This window comes from Lates calcarifer, unplaced genomic scaffold (genome assembly GCF_001640805.2).
Source record: "Lates calcarifer isolate ASB-BC8 unplaced genomic scaffold, TLL_Latcal_v3 _unitig_358_quiver_876, whole genome shotgun sequence".
NCBI classification, from domain to species: domain Eukaryota; kingdom Metazoa; phylum Chordata; class Actinopteri; family Centropomidae; genus Lates; species Lates calcarifer.
The window spans coordinates 36,438-53,676 of NW_026116496.1; the positions used below are offsets into that span (position 1 = coordinate 36,438).

General features: G+C 41.3%; 2 protein-coding genes across 3 annotated transcripts in view; both read right to left on the minus strand.

Annotated features, from left to right (window-relative positions):
• LOC108894499 (protocadherin gamma-A11-like) overlaps positions 1-15,838 on the minus strand; it is a 45,823-nt gene extending 29,985 nt beyond the window's left edge. Inside the window, exons 1-2 of one of the 2 annotated variants that reach the window (XM_018693169.2) lie at positions 13,730-15,838; positions 9,470-9,737 (exon numbers count right to left, since the gene is read on the minus strand). In XM_018693169.2, the coding sequence (XP_018548685.2) occupies positions 9,470-9,737; positions 13,730-15,718 (2,257 nt within the window). In that variant the 5' untranslated portion in view covers positions 15,719-15,838. Of the gene's footprint in view, positions 1-521; positions 2,898-9,469; positions 9,738-13,729 lie in introns of those variants that run through there. The other variant, XM_051068236.1, reaches the window with a different exon arrangement.
• On the minus strand, positions 4,947-7,564 carry LOC108894500 (protocadherin gamma-A11-like). Its single transcript, XM_018693167.2, has 2 exons — positions 5,044-7,564; positions 4,947-4,954 (listed from the first exon to the last, which is right to left on the minus strand). Exons 1-2 carry the CDS (start codon positions 7,442-7,444, stop codon positions 4,947-4,949), a joined length of 2,409 nt encoding a protein of 802 aa, XP_018548683.1. The 5' UTR covers positions 7,445-7,564.
• Positions 15,839-17,239: the final 1,401 nt, after the last annotated feature.

Genomic DNA, 17,239 nt, shown 5'->3' on the forward strand with positions numbered 1-17,239 from the left:
ACTGGTTGCGAAAGTTTTACTTTATCAAAGAGCGAATTAATTCCATAGACAGCCAATGACCAATATGTTTCCGTAACCGAGGAACGTCATTTGTCAGGAGTTTTAATGTTTATCTTTGTTGGATGAGACAAAACTACAAAATCCACCAAACTACCGCTGAAAACCACGTTTAATGGAGCTAAAAATGCGAGAAAAAAACAGTTTCACGAACAGCACAAAGAATGAGTGCAGAAGTAATGGAAAAGGCTGCTGAAAAGGATTATAATGTGGGTAATGACAAACAAACCATTGTAGAAAACACAAATACAGCCGCAAACAAACGGAAAAGCAATTCAGCAAAAACGCCAAACAGGCATCAGTCTTGACGGGTGCAATACTTTGGTCGGTTCCTACCTCTACTGACGCATCCAAATCTTCAAACGGGTCAACAAAGTCCGAAGGACTTTTCCTCAGAGTCTGGTCTGCAGGCAGTGTGTTGTCATTGTATGATGTCACAAACTTAAAGTCACTGGTTCTAGAACCTGTTGTCAGGTAGGCGTCATAATTGTAAGTGCTGCGTAAAGTTCCTGTGCCGTCAACATCTGCGTAATTAGGAGGGAGATAAGCGCTGGGGATGGCGACTGCTCCGTCAAACAACAGTCTGGGCTTTCTCCTGCGACAAAACCTCACACCCAGGATGATGATAATGAAGGTGAGGAAAAATGTAGACACAGAAACCAGTGCGATGATCAGGTAAGAGGTCAGTTTGGAATTCTTCTCATCATAAGAAATGTCCTTCAGTTCTGGCACCTCAGCCAAGTTATCAGAAATAAGTAAATACATGGAACAGGTGGCAGAGAGAGAGGGCTGTCCGTTATCTTTCACTGACACAATAAGGCTCTGTTTCATGCTGTCAGATTCAGAAATGTCCCGCTGTGTCCTGATCTCTCCGCTGTGGAGACCAATAGTGAAAAGTCCGGGATCACTCGATTTGACTATATGATAGGACAGCCAGGCGTTCTGTCCGGAGTCCGCGTCCACCGCTATCACTTTGGACACCAGAGAGCCTCCGTGTGCAGCTTTGGGGACCAGCTCGGTCATGAACGAGTTGCCCTCCGGCCCGGGGTACAGTATCTGAGGAGAGTTGTCGTTCACATCCGATATGAAGACACTGACGGTCACGTTGCTGCTCAGAGGAGGAGAACCGTTGTCTCTGGCCATCACGTGGACTTTAAAGCTCCTGAACTGTTCATAATCAAACGACCTCACAGCGTGGATCACCCCCGTGTCTCCGTTAACAGACAGATAGGAGGACACCGGGGCACCGTTCACCTCACCAGGTAACAGAGAATAAATCACTGTACCGTTTTGTCTCCAGTCGGGGTCTCGAGCACTAACGGAACATAAAGTGGAGCCAGGTTTGTTATTTTCTGTCACATATGCGCTGTAGGACTGTTCCTCAAACACAGGTGGGTTGTCGTTGATGTCAGCTACAGATAACTGAACAGTTTTAGAGGAGGACAGAGGTGGAGAGCCCTCGTCAGTGGCTGTGATTGTAATGTTGTAATCAGACACTAGTTCACGGTCCAGTTGCCCTGTGGTCACCAGAGTAAAGTAGCTTTTAATGGAGGGAACTAATTTAAAAGGGACATTTTGCTGAATGGAGCAGCGGACCTGTCCGTTTGTCTCAGAGTCTCTGTCCTGCACGTTAATGATGCCCACCTCTGTACCAGGTGACACGTTCTCAGGTATGGGATTAGTCAGTGATTTCAGATGTATCACTGGAGCATTGTCATTTATATCAGAAACATCTATTAGCACTTTGGCGTACGAGGTTAGGCCTAAACCATCTTTAGCTTCAACTACCATTTCAAAAAAGCTTCTTTCCTCAAAGTCAATCACACCACTTACTCTAATTTCTCCCGTTTTTGGATCAATAGAAAATACATTCACATCTTCATCAGACACATGGCCAAAGTCATATGTTACATCTCCATTCACTCCTTCATCTGTGTCAGTAGCACTAACTTTAATCACTATGGTATCTGGAGCAGAGTTTTCAGGCAGACTGGCTTTATAAACGGCCTGGCTAAACACTGGGGCGTTATCATTAGCATCCAGCACAGTGACGTGTATGACTACTGTACCTGATCTCTGAGGAGACCCACCATCTAAAGCTGTGAGAAGCAAATTCAGCTCTTTTTGTTTCTCTCGATCAAGTTTATTCGCCAACACGAGTTCAACCTTGTTACTGTCAACAGCAAGAATGAAATTGTCATTTTTTTGTAGGTTGTATCTCTGAACTGCATTTTGACCTATATCTGCATCATGGGCCTGCTCGATTGAAAAACGGTTCCCCTTCTCAGCTGACTCCCATACTTCCATTTCAATCAAATCTTTTTTGAACTTTGGCGAGTTGTCATTTACATCATGAATATGAAGACTTACACGATGAAGCTCAAGCGGATTTTCTAACACCAGATCTACTTTTAACACACATGATGGTTTCTTGCCACAAAGACTTTCTCTGTCAATTCTCTCCGATGCGATCAAATCCCCGGTATTCAGATTCATGTCACAGTACTGCTTACTCGTTCCATCAAAATCAACACGGGCCTTTCGAGAAGACAAGGTCCTCAGATCAAGACCGAGATCCTTTGCTATATTTCCAATAGCATCTCCTCGTTTAATTTCTTCTGGAATAGAATAACTCAAATCTCCATTAACGAGATGCAGCGTTACAATAAAGGAAGCGAAGCAAAACAACAGACGAAGCGCTGAAAATCCTTTGTCTCCCATCCTGACACAAAAACGTCCTCAGCTTGTACAACTTTGTGTCCAGATAAAAACATAAAAAATATCGGAGAAGATTCAATATTCCAGTACCTAATGCAACGATAAAACGCGATAAAATATACTGGAAGATGGAGCTGGTTCGCTGGAAAATTACTACTGATATCCATGCAGTCGTAGTGGGTGGAGTGCTGAGAGTTTAATTTTCTGTCGGTCAACAGCGACACCATGAGTCAGTTTTTATCTTCATGCTGATATAATGAAATATTCTTTAAAAACTATCTCTTCATGCTAAAAGAAAAATGCCAAAACCTGACTGAATGTGACTTTTTATGATTTTGCTGATGCCACTTAACCTCAAGTATGCTATCCACACACGCAGAAAACATCATCATATTATCAGCGGGAAGTTTGTAATCAGATCTGAATTACAAGATATCGAACGATGGACACTGCACGACAGAAACAAGCGGTTTAGCACACTTGGCAAATACAGTCGACCACGACTGACTAAAGAATTCAGCATTTACATATATCAGTGTACAAAACACTGTGGGATAAAACCTAATTCATTTACTTCTAACAAATAGGTTATCCATTCATTGTAAATGGCTCCACATCAGTGATCTCCAGTCTTGTTCACCCTACTACATATCTGAGCTCAGTGGCATTGGTTGGTGCTCTCAAGGGCCCTAACAACACCAAAAATACATTACTTTTGCTTCAGTTGTTGCCTTAGGTTTGTCAAAAATTGTGTATATTGTATTCTGACAAAAGTGAAAACATTTGACTTTTAATTCTCATGAAGGGAAGGTGGGCAAACATTGGAGTGCATCACCAACATGTACCAACACCATAAAAAAACACTTGTAGTGTCTGAAGTTTCATATATGGTTTTTATTCTCTTGAAGTCTCTGAACACAAGTGTTTCCCATGTATGTTTTTCTATTTTTGAGGGTTCGTATTTAGGTTAATAGTAGTGAACGTAAATCTGTAAGAGTTAGGGAGAGGGGCCTCCTTCCCTTCCTTCCTCTCTGTTTCTGGGAAAATTTAGGATATGAGTGAGATCCCGATGTCTCGCTATAAATCATAAAGACAACTAACATATATATATGTACTGATATTTAGAGCTGTTAGGGTGAGAGATCCACATTGGCTCGGATCCTCTCATAGGCCACTATAGTGCTTGTTTTGATGATGGACTTCTTTGTAATAAACTTCTATATACAAGCAAGACAGTGTCAGCGGAGATCTCTTCATCATCTACACATCATCACCATCTAATATACCACACACTGCAATACCAAACTACTCAATATCAGGACAGTAGGCTGAGATAGTCAGGTGAATTTTAAAAATTCAACAAAGTCATTACCCACTGATATTTCTTACCGTTACTATTGTTTGTAGTAGCAACAGTAGTAGTGATTATGTGTATTCAAAATCTGAGAGCCTGGATGAAGCGGGAGAACAGCCATCTCTACTTGCTCTTCTATCTGAACACTTGAGGACTGTTTCAGCACCATGGACAGATACATTGAGATTTGGCAGCGCTGACAACTACAGAGAATACATTTTATATTGATCATCTGACCTAGGCCAGTGTTCAGACTAATTTGGAAGCCAGACCTTTTAAGAAAAGGACAAATATGACTGATTCTAAGAACGCAGATGTTAGTTGTGTGGACAGTCGTGAAAACAAATCTTTGTACAGCAAGGACTGGGAGGTCCTACTGAAATATCAGAGGAATTCTTAAGTAGTCTTTAAAGCCAGCGGTTTCTGATGAAAAGCAGCATACTGAAAAAAGTCACTGGTAGCGTATATGTTTTAGTTTATTAAATAGCGGATTAATTCCACAGACAGTCAATAACTAATATGTTTCGGTAACCGACGAATGTTATTAGTCAGAAGTCATACTTAATGTTTATCTTTGTTAGATGAGGCAAAACAACAAAATCCACGAAACTCCCGTTGACAACCACGTTTAAAAGAGCGAAAAATGCAAGGGAGGAACAAAAAAAATCCGTTTCACAAACAGAGCACAAAGAACGAGTTCAGAAATAATGGAGGACTATGGGTGAAATATGTTATTGCTGAAATGGTTTATAACGTAGGAATTGAAAACCAATGGCAAATATTCAGTTCATTGAGCCCATATTTCTCTTAAATAATCCTACACCACTGTAGGAAACACACAGACAGCCGCAAGCAGAGAGAAAAGCAGCTCCACAACATCGCGAAACATCCATCAGTCCTGAACAGTACAATACTTTGGTCGGTTCCTACCTCTACAGACGCACCCAAATCTTCAAACGGGTCAGCAAAGTCTGATGGACTTTTCCCCAGAGTCTGGTCAGCAGGCAGTGTGTTGTCATTGTATGATGTCACAAACTTAAAGTCACTGGTTCTAGAATCTGTTGTCAGGTAGGCGTCATAATTGTAAGTGCTGCGTAAAGTTCCTGTGCCGTCAACATCTGCGTAATTAGGAGGGAGATAAGCGCTGGGGATGGCGACTGCTCCGTCAAACAACAGTCTGGGCTTTCTCCTGCGACAAAACCTCACACCCAGGATGATGATAATGAAAGTCAGGAAAAATGTGGAGACAGATACCAGCGCGATGATCAGATAAGAGGTCAGTTTGGAATTCTTCTCATCATAAGAAATATCCTTCAGTTCTGGCACCTCAGCCAAGTTATCAGAAATAAGTAAATACATGGAGCAGGTGGCAGAGAGAGAGGGCTGTCCGTTATCTTTCACTGACACAATAAGGTTCTGTTTCATGCTGTCAGATTCAGAAATGTCCCGCTGTGTCCTGATCTCTCCGCTGTGGAGACCAATAGTGAAAAGTCCGGGATCACTCGATTTGACTATATGATAGGACAGCCAGGCGTTCTGTCCGGAGTCCGCGTCCACCGCTATCACTTTGGACACCAGAGAGCCTCCGTGTGCAGCTTTGGGGACAAGCTCGGTCATGAACGAGTTGCCCTCCGGACCGGGGTACAGTATCTGAGGAGAGTTGTCGTTCACATCCGATATGAAGACACTGACGGTCACGTTGCTGCTCAGAGGAGGAGAACCGTTGTCTCTGGCCATCACGTGGACTTTAAAGCTCCTGAACTGTTCATAATCAAACGACCTCACAGCGTGGATCACCCCCGTGTCTCCGTTAACAGACAGACAGGAGGACACCGGGGCACCGTTCACCTCACCAGGTAACAGAGAATAAATCACTGTACCGTTTTGTCTCCAGTCGGGGTCTCGAGCACTAACGGAACATAAAGTGGATCCAGGTTTGTTATTTTCTGTCACATATGCGCTGTAGGACTGTTCCTCAAACACAGGTGGGTTGTCGTTGACGTCAGCTACAGATAACTGAACAGTTTTAGAGGAGGACAGAGGTGGAGAGCCCTCGTCAGTGGCTGTGATTGTAATGTTGTAATCAGACACTAGTTCACGGTCCAATTGTCCTGTGGTCACCAGAGAATAATAGTTTTTAATTGAGGGAAGTAATTTAAAAGGGACATTTTGCTGAATGGAGCAACGGACCTGTCTGTTTGTCTCAGAGTCTCTGTCCTGCACGTTAATGATGCCCACCTCTGTACCAGGTGACACGTTCTCAGGTATGGGGTTAGTCAGTGATTTCAGATATATCACAGGAGCATTGTCATTTATATCAGAAACATCTATTATAACTTTGGCGTACGAGGTTAGCCCCAAACCGTCTTTAGCCTCAACTCTCATTTCAAAAGAGCTTCTTTCCTCAAAGTCAATCACACCACTTACTCTAATTTCTCCTGTTTTTGGATCAATAGAAAATACATTTACATCTTCATCAGAGAGGTGACCAAAGTCATAGATTACATCTCCATTCACCCCTTCATCTGCGTCAGTAGCACTAACTTTAATCACTACGGTATCTGGAGGAGAGTTTTCAGGCAGACTGGCTTTATAAACGGCCTGGCTGAACACTGGGGCGTTATCATTAGCATCCAGCACAGTGACGTGTATGACTACTGTACCTGATCTCTGAGGAGACCCACCATCTAAAGCTGTGAGAAGCAAATTCAGCTCTTTCTGTTTCTCTCGATCAAGTGTATTCTCCAACACGAGTTCAACCTTGTTACTGTCAACAGCGAGAATAAAGTTGTCATTTTTTTGTAGGTTGTATCTCTGAACAGCGTTTTGACCTATATCTGCGTCATGGGCCTCCTCGATTGAGAAGCGGTTACCCTTGTCAGCTGACTCACTTATTTCCATTTCAATCAAATCTTTTTTAAACTTTGGCGAGTTGTCGTTTACATCTTGAATATGAAGACTTACACGATGAAGCTCTAACGGATTTTCTAACACCAGATCTACTTTCACAACACAAGAGGGTTTCTTGCCACAAAGACTTTCTCTGTCAACTCTCTCTGATGTGACCAAATCCCCGGTATTCAGGTTCATGTCACAGTACCGCTTACTCGTTCCCTCAAAATCAACACGGGCCTTTCGGGAAGATAAGGTCCTCAGATCGAGACCGAGATCCTTCGCTACATTTCCGATAACAGCTCCTCGTTTCATCTCTTCTGGAAAAGAATAACTCAGATCTCCATGAACGAGGTGCAGCGTTACAATAAAGGAAGCGAGGCAGAGGATCGGGCCTAGTGCTGAAAATCCTTTGTCTCCCATCCTTAGAAAAATTCCACGATTTGTACAAATGACTGTCCAGGAGAAAAAAATCTATTCCAAAACAGAGTCAATAAACGAATATTTTGACAACACCGAGCACGATGAACACCAGTCGTAGAAACAAGGGATTCCTCTGAGAAATTACAACTGGTTTTAATGCAGTAACAGTGGGTGGAGATGTCTGTGCTGGTGTTGTGTTAGCCCACAGCGGCACCATGAGTCACTTTTCACTCTTTACACCCACAAGCAACATTATCCACAAAGTCTGAGCCCGCCTCCTCCTGACCCACTTTTAGGAGAACTGTGTGCCACCTAATAAAACATAAATGTTGAAATCTAATGGATTATGTCCAAACATAAATAACTATCTGGCTGAATATGACAATGTTATTATTCCACTGGCGTTATATCCAATCTGTATTTAATTGCAGACAAAATCTTAGAAAAGGATACAGATAAAACTTTGAAAATCAGAAATTGCATGTGTACTGATAGAGAACGATAGTAATGTACCTTTCAGCTCTATGGATGAAGTACAACCCTATCTTATTCAATCGAGACACGATCCATCATTCGTGTTATTATTATTTATCTTTCAATTGTACCATACTGTGTATGTTTTCTGATAATGTTATAGGTAGGAACTCTTGACTAAACTATCACGATTAAATCACAAACAGTATGTGTTAAAAACGTGTTGCTAAAAATCTTAATCTTATTTGGAGGATATATTTAGAATAAAATGCTGCACATGTATGTGTATCAGTAAAACTGATGTGAATCTTTATTTTTCTGACAAAATATTAATTCTATCAACATTATTATTTGTATTAGTACTAGTAGTAGTAGTCGTAATAGTAGTAGTAGTAGCAGCAAGGTAATTCAGCAAGTATGTCTGAAATATAAAAAAAGGTTTCCAGTTGCTCTAGTTGTTTCAGGACCATGGATAGAGACAACATGATCACATGGCATTGGAGGGTTTTCTCTACAAAAATACAAGACTTTTCCTCTGACTTAACATTTTGTCTTCAGTCATGGTGTCAAGCAGAATGCAAATTGGCACCAGACTTGTTATAATTTATACAGTAATATTATAATGTCATAATAGATTCCATACCACTTTCAAAACATTTCGCGTGTAATGTTCACATTATTCAGGGTTTTCGTGTGTCATTTAATGCCCATTACTCCAACGTATCATTTACTGTGACACACAAAAATGACTAACAGACATGGTTTACACCTTACAATGTAGAGCCTGCGCAAAACGACTAGTTTTTAGAAAGTAAGTCAGTGACAGCGTCAGTTATCAATACACGTTGCTGATATTTATTATACTCTTAACTCTGTATTTTCCATGTGGCCGAGGCTCTCCACTGATGAAGACCAGTTTCATGCAACAACTTGGTCACAAATGATCCACTTGATTAAAGAGCAAAATAGCCCAAATAAAAATAACAAAGAGTTTTATGAAACCATTAACGTAAATTACACATTAATACTAATTTGTCAGTGTATCATACAAAATATTTATATTACTGTGACAGTGGAAGAGACATGGAAGAATCAAGCATATCAAAAGAACACAGACTTATGTATGGACAAAACGGTGGGGTGGGGGATTCACAAAAAGACATCGAAGGAGAAGTCCAATGGTGCTGAAGGACCACGGACAAAAATACACGATGCTTTGATGACTTGATTTACAAACTATTCAGGAACAAAATCCTAATAAATAAATAAGAACAAAGTTACCTTCCTTTAAGAAAACTGTTCGCTTCCACAACCACATAATCTAATTTCCATTTCTGGGACATAGGCAAATGCTGCACTCAGAGAGGCATTTACAAGACTCAATGAACAAGTCACAAAGCGAGATACTTTGGGAGGTTCCTACCTCTACTGACGCATCCAAATCTTCAAACGGGTCAACAAAGTCTGATGGACTTTTCCTCAAAGTCTGGTCTGCAGGCAGGGTGTTGTCATTGTATGATGTCACAAACTTAAAGTCACTGGTTCTAGAACCTGTTGTCAGGTAGGCGTCATAATTGTAAGTGCTGCGTAAAGTTCCTGTGCCGTCAACATCTGCGTAATTAGGAGGGAGATAAGCGCTGGGGATGGCGACTGCTCCGTCAAACAACAGTCTGGGCTTTCTCCTGCGACAAAACCTCACACCCAGGATGATGATAATGAAAGTCAGGAAAAAGGTGGACACAGAAACCAGCGCGATGATCAAGTAAGAGGTCAGTTTGGAATTCTTCTCATCATAAGAAATATCCTTCAGTTCTGGCACCTCAGCCAAGTTATCAGAAATAAGTAAATACATGGAACAGGTGGCAGAGAGAGAGGGCTGTCCGTTATCTTTCACTGACACAATAAGGTTCTGTTTCATGCTGTCAGATTCAGAAATGTCCCGCAGTGTCCTGATCTCTCCGCTGTGGAGACCAATAGTGAAAAGTCCCGGATCAGTGGATTTGACTATATGATAGGACAGCCAGGCGTTCTGTCCAGAGTCCGCGTCCACCGCTATCACTTTGGACACCAGAGAGCCTTCGTGTGCAGCTTTGGGGACCAGCTCGGTCATGAACGAGTTGCCCTCCGGCCCGGGGTACAGTATCTGAGGAGAGTTGTCGTTCACATCCGATATGAAGACACTGACAGTCACGTTGCTGCTCAGAGGAGGAGAACCGTTGTCTCTGGCCATCACGTGGACTTTAAAGCTCCTGAACTGTTCATAATCAAACGACCTCACAGCGTGGATCACCCCCGTGTCTCCGTTAACAGACAGATAGGAGGACACCGGGGCACCGTTCACCTCACCAGGTAACAGAGAATAAATCACTGTACCGTTTTGTCTCCAGTCAGGGTCTCGAGCACTAACGGAACATAAAGTGGAGCCAGGTTTGTTATTTTCTGTCACATATGCGCTGTAGGACTGTTCCTCAAACACAGGTGGGTTGTCGTTGATGTCAGCTACAGATAACTGAACAGTTTTAGAGGAGGACAGAGGTGGAGAGCCCTCGTCAGTGGCTGTGATTGTAATGTTGTAATCAGACACTAGTTCACGGTCCAATTGTCCTGTGGTCACCAGAGAATAATAGTTTTTAATTGAGGGAACTAATTTAAAAGGAACATTTTGCTGAATGGAGCAGCGGACCTGCCTGTTATTCTCAGAATCTTCATCCTGCACGTTAATGATGCCCACCTCTGTACCAGGTGACACGTTCTCCGGTATGGGGTTAGTCAGTGATTTCAGATATATCACAGGAGAATTATCATTCATATCAGTAACATCTATTATAGCTTTGGCGTACGATGTCAGCCCCAAACCATCTTTAGCTTGCACTCTCATTTCAAAAGAGTTCCTTTCTTCAAAGTCAATCACACCAGTTACTCTAATTTCTCCTGTTTTAGGATCAATAGAAAACACATTTACATCTTCATCAGACACATGGCCAAACTGATATGTCACATCTCCATACACTCCTTCATCTGCGTCAGTAGCACTAACTTTAATCACTACGGTATCTGGAGGAGAGTTTTCAGGCAGACTGGCTTTATAAACGGCCTGGCTGAACACTGGGGCGTTATCATTAGCATCCAGCACAGTGACGTGTATGACTACGGTACCTGATCTCTGAGGAGACCCACCATCTAAAGCTGCAAGGAGCAAATTCAGCTCTTTTTGCTTTTCTCGATCAAGTTTATTTTCCAACACGAGTTCAACCTTGTTACTGTCAACAGCGAGAATAAAGTTGTCATTTTTTTGTAGGTTGTACCTTTGAACAGCATTTTGACCTATATCTGCATCATGGGCCTCCTCGATTGAGAAGCGGTTACCCTTCTCAGCTGACTCACTTATTTCCATTTCAATCAAATTTTCTCTGAATTTTGGCGAATTGTCGTTTACATCTTGAATATGAAGACTTACACGATGAAGCTCTAACGGATTTTCTAACACCAGATCGACTTTGAACACACACGAAGGTTTCTTGCCACAAAGGCTTTCTCTGTCAATTCTCTCCGATGCGATCAAATCCCCGGTATTTAGATTCATGTCACAGTACCTTTTCCGAGTTCCTTCAAAATCAACACGAGCCTGTCGAGAAACTAAAGTCAACAAATCAAAACCAAGATCTTTCGCTATATTTCCAATAACAGATCCTCGTTTCATTTCTTCTGGAACAGAATAACTCAGATCTCCATAAACGAGGTGCAGCGATACAATAAAGGAAGCGAAGCAGAAGATCGGACGAAGCGCTGAAAACCTTTTGTCTCCCATCCTGACAAAAAAAAGAGTTCTGGGGCTGCCAACCTTCTTACTAAGTGCAGCAAATTAAATGTATCAAAAAAATAAGGATCCAATACTTCAAAGCAGCACAAACGATTAAATATATTCGATGATTTAACCGTTTCTCTGGTCAATCTCAAACTAATATATGCAGTCGTAGTGGGTGGAGTGGTGTGTGTACATTCTCTGTCAGCCAACAGCGACACCACGAGTCACTTTTCATTTTCACACTCGTAAAAAAACAAAAGATTTTTTTTCAGACTGTAAACTACATCAAGGTAATATTCGGTGAAGTTCCTATAAAGAAAATTCCATCATGTTGAAAAATGTTACAATTCAATGCAAAATGGTCAGGGAAAATGAAAAAGTTCTTATTTAATATGGCTATTTCTGGATTTTCGTGATATCATAATTTATCACCCTAACAGGAAAGTTAAATACCGAAAGTAGGCACTGCATAATTAATTCTGAAAAATATAAAATCAAGTTCGCTAAACAAAAACAACCACTCACTGTTGAATAATGGATGTAACCTATATTTATAATCACTATACATAATTGTTGTTGTTATTACAAAGTACAGTAACTATCATCAAGTCTATTCAAATTCAGAAAACATGCTTGAAAAGAAAAACATACAGTATATCTGGTTGCACTTGTGCCTGAGGAGAATTTCAGCACCATGGACAGATACCTTTAAATAAGACAGAACTGCTTGTACAAAGGTGCTTTACGTTTTATAAGTCTACTGACTTAAGCAAGCCTTTCTTTTGTCCATGGGGTCTTCTAATCTGAGTTACACAGTTTCACTGAAGTAAAGAATAATTCAAATTTGAACCTGACGCTAATCATCTATCCATTGGTGAAATCAGAAAGAGGAGCCGCTGTATTTGCAACGTCAAATGTCAATTACTGATTTCGGATAAAAATAAAGGTGACCAAAAAGAAAGTAAAGAATACAGAGAATCTGTAGTGAACACTCAGTCTTTTCAAGAATGTCTTCCACCACTTCTCTAACAGCTGCACTTTCCAGATGACATCTCGTCCAACAATTGCTTTAAAAAAAAAAATGTTTTCTTCATGACAATGTCTGGTTCAATAAATTCCGTTATCACATTTGCTAATAGTTTAAAAATACGGAATTTGTGCAATTCCAAATAATTAACAACCTAGTCCTCTATGAAACCAACAAAATTTGATGTTAAGAATAACCATCTGTCAGGGGTAAAAGAAAACAAAATGTTGATCTTTAAGTAAAGAGACGTGTAAAAACATCTAAAAACAATTGAAACCATGTGTCAACAAGAGCAAGAGTAGGAAAAATACGTTTCACAAATAATTTTTGATGAGCTGCATGGTTATGAAGGACAACGGTCCGAAATGCATAAATATTACCTGATGTAAGTTAAGGGATATATTGTATAACTGACACAAACAAAGGTTCGCCCTCACAAACCAAGGATTTCGCTACAACGCCGATGCACCAGGTTTTAAATTTCAGAGACACCGTGAATTGCTGCAACCAAACAGACACTGAAGACATCAAGATCTACGTGAAAATCTAATTGGTGGTGGGAAGTCATTTAATTGGCTCCTACCTCCGCAGATTCCTCCAAGTCTTCAAAGGGGTCAATAAAGTCTGAAGGACTTTTCCTCAGAGTCTGGTCTGCAGGCAGGGTGTTGTCATTGTATGATGTCACAAACTTAAAGTCACTGGTTCTAGAACCTGTTGTCAGGTAGGCGTCATAATTGTAAGTGCTGCGTAAAGTTCCTGTGCCGTCAACATCTGCGTAATTAGGAGGGAGATAAGCGCTGGGGATGGCGACTGCTCCGTCAAACAACAGTCTGGGCTTTCTCCTGCGACAAAACCTCACACCCAGAATGATGATAATGAAAGTCAGGAAAAATGTGGACACAGAAACCAGTGCGATGATCAGATAAGAGGTCAGTTTGGAATTCTTCTCATCATAAGAAATGTCCTTCAGTTCTGGCACCTCAGCCAAGTTATCAGAAATAAGTAAATACATGGAGCAGGTGGCAGAGAGAGAGGGCTGTCCGTTATCTTTCACCGCCACAATAAGATTCTGTTTCATGCTGTCAGATTCAGAAATGTCCCGCTGTGTCCTGATCTCTCCGCTGTGGAGACCAATAGCGAAAAGTCTCGGATCAGTGGATTTGACTATATGATAGGACAGCCAGGCGTTCTGTCCGGAGTCCGCGTCCACCGCTATCACTTTGGACACCAGAGAGCCTCCGTGTGCAGCTTTGGGGACCAGCTCGGTCATGAACGAGTTGCCCTCCGGCCCGGGGTACAATATCTGAGGAGAGTTGTCGTTCACATCCGATATGAAGACACTGACGGTCACGTTGCTGCTCAGAGGAGGAGAACCGTTGTCTCTGGCCATCACGTGGACTTTAAAGCTCCTGAACTGTTCATAATCAAACGACCTCACAGCGTGGATCACCCCCGTGTCTCCGTTAACAGACAGATAGGAGGACACCGGGGCACCGTTCACCTCACCAGGTAACAGCGAATAAATCACTGTACCGTTTTGTCTCCAGTCGGGGTCTCGAGCACTAACGGAACATAAAGTGGAGCCTGGTTTGTTATTTTCTGTCACATATGCGCTGTAGGACTGTTCCTCAAACACAGGTGGGTTGTCGTTGATGTCAGCTACAGATAACTGAACAGTTTTAGAGGAGGACAGAGGTGGAGAGCCCTCGTCAGTGGCTGTGATTGTAATGTTGTAATCAGACACTAGTTCACGGTCCAGTTGTCCTGTGGTCACCAGAGAATAATAGTTTTTAATAGAAGGAACTAATTTAAGGGGGACATTTTGCTCAATGGAGCAGCGGACCTGTCTGTTATTCTCAGAATCTTCATCCTGCACGTTAATGATGCCCACCTCTGTACCAGGTGACACGTTCTCCGGTATGGGGTTAGTCAGTGATTTCAGGTAAATAAGAGGGGCGTTATCATTTATATCAGTAACGTCTATTGTAGCTTTGGCGTACGATGTTAGCCCCAAACCGTCTTTAGCTTGCACACTTATTTCAAAAGAGTTCCTTTCTTCAAAGTCAATCACACCAATTACTCTAATTTCTCCTGTTTTAGGATCGATAGAAAACACATTTACATCTTCATCAGACACATGGCCAAACTGATATGTCACATCTCCATTCACCCCTTCATCTGCGTCAGTAGCACTAACTTTAATCACTACGGTATCTGGAGGAGAGTTTTCAGGCAGACTGGCTTTATAAACGGCCTGGCTGAACACTGGGGCGTTATCATTAGCATCCAGCACAGTGACGTGTATGACTACGGTACCTGATCTCTGAGGAGACCCACCATCTAAAGCTGTGAGAAGCAAATTCAGTTCTTTTTGTTTCTCTCGATCAAGTTTGTTCTCCAGTACAAGTTCCAGCTTGTTATTGTTAACAGCGAGAATAAAGTTGTCATTTTTTTGTAGGTTGTACCTTTGAACAGCATTTTGACCTATATCTGCATCATGGGCCTGCTCGATTGAGAAGCGGTTACCCTTCTCAGCTGACTCCCATATTTCAATTTCAATCAAATTTTCTCTGAATTTTGGCGAGTTGTCGTTTACATCTTGAATATGAAGACTTACACGATGAAGCTCTAAGGGATTTTCTAACACCAGATCGACTTTGAACACACATGATGGTTTCTTGCCACAAAGACTTTCTCTGTCAATTATTTCTGATGTGACCAAATCCCCGGTATTCAGGTTCATGTCACAGTACCGCTTACGAGTCCCTTCAAAATCAACACGGGCCTTTCGGGAAGATAAGGTCCTCAGATCGAGACCGAGATCCTTCGCTACATTTCCGATAACAGCTCCTCGTTTCATTTCTTCTGGAATAGAATAACTCAGATCTCCATGAACGAGGTGCAGCGTTACAATAAAGGAAGCGAAGCAGACGATCGGGCCTAGTGCTGAAAATCCTTTGTCTCCCATCCTTAGAAAAATTCCACGATTTGTACAGATGACTGTCCAGGAGAAAAAAAAACTATTCCAAAACAGAGTCAATAAACGAATATTTTGACAACACCGAGCACGATGAAAACCAGTCGTGGAAACAAGGGATTCCTCTGAGAAATTACAACTGGTTTTAATGCAGTAACAGTGGGTGGAGATGTCTGTGCTGGTGTTGTGTTAGCGCACAGCGGCACCATGAGTCACTTTTAACTCTTTACACCTGCAAGCAATATTATCCACAAAGTCTGAGCCCGCCTCCTCCTGACCCATTTTTAGGAGAACTGTGTGCCACCTAATGAAACATCAGTGTTGAAATCTAATGGATTATATCCAAACATAAATAACTAGCTGGCTGAATATGACAATGTCATTATTCCACTGGCGTTATATCCAATCTGTATTTAAACATTGAGAAATTAGGGAGCGACCCGATAGCCGAATGGTTAGGGCGCATATTACATGGGCTTCAGCTCCCTGAGCAGCTGGTCGACTCCCGATCCGAACGGACCTTTACTGCTCTATTACCCTCTCTCCCCGTTTCCTATCCTCTGTTGAAAGCCCAAAAAATATCTTTGAAAAATATCATATATTAGATGTGTACTGAGAACGATAGTAATGTACCTTTCAGCTCTATGAATAAATTACAACCCCAGGTTTTTCAATCGAGACACAATCCATCATTCATGTTATAATTATTATTCAAGTTTCAATTGTACCATACTGTGTATGTTTTCTGATAATGTTTTGGGTAGGAACTCTTGACTAAACTATGAACTGAATTAAATCACAAATAGTATGTATTAAAAACGTGTTGCTAAAAATCTTAATCTTATTTGGAGGATATATTTAGAATAAAATGCTGCACATGTATGTTTATCTGTAAAACTGATGTGAATCTTTTTTTTTTTTTAAAACAAAATATCCATGCTATTATTATTGTCATTGTCATTATTATTATTATTATTAGTAGCAGTAGTCGTAATAGTAGTAGTAGTAGCAGTAGGGTAATTCAGCAAGTATGTCTAAAATAGAAAATAAAGGTTTCCAGTTGCTCTAGTTGTTTCAGGACCATGGATAGAGACAACATGATCACATGGCATGGGAGGGCTTGCTCTACAAATATACAAGACTTTTCCTGAGTTAACATTTTGTCTCAGGTCATGGTGCAAAGTAGTTACAGAATGCAAATTGGCACCAGATTTGTTATAATATCTAACATTATAATGTTGTAATAGATTTATTTGTATAATACAGAACTCACATAACAATCTTCAACCTGCCAATCAATCCTTTTCTTGTAATGAGAAATGTGATGTGTTGTCAAAAATTTCAAAACCACTCTGACAATAAAGGCAACACACAAACCTGTGAGTAAAACACAGAGCTAAAATGCATATCATAGGCTACAATACAACCATCAGGCTACACCACAACTGCAGGCTACACCAACGTAGCATTGCACTTGTTAGACTCATGATGAACAAATGATGAAAAAGAAGA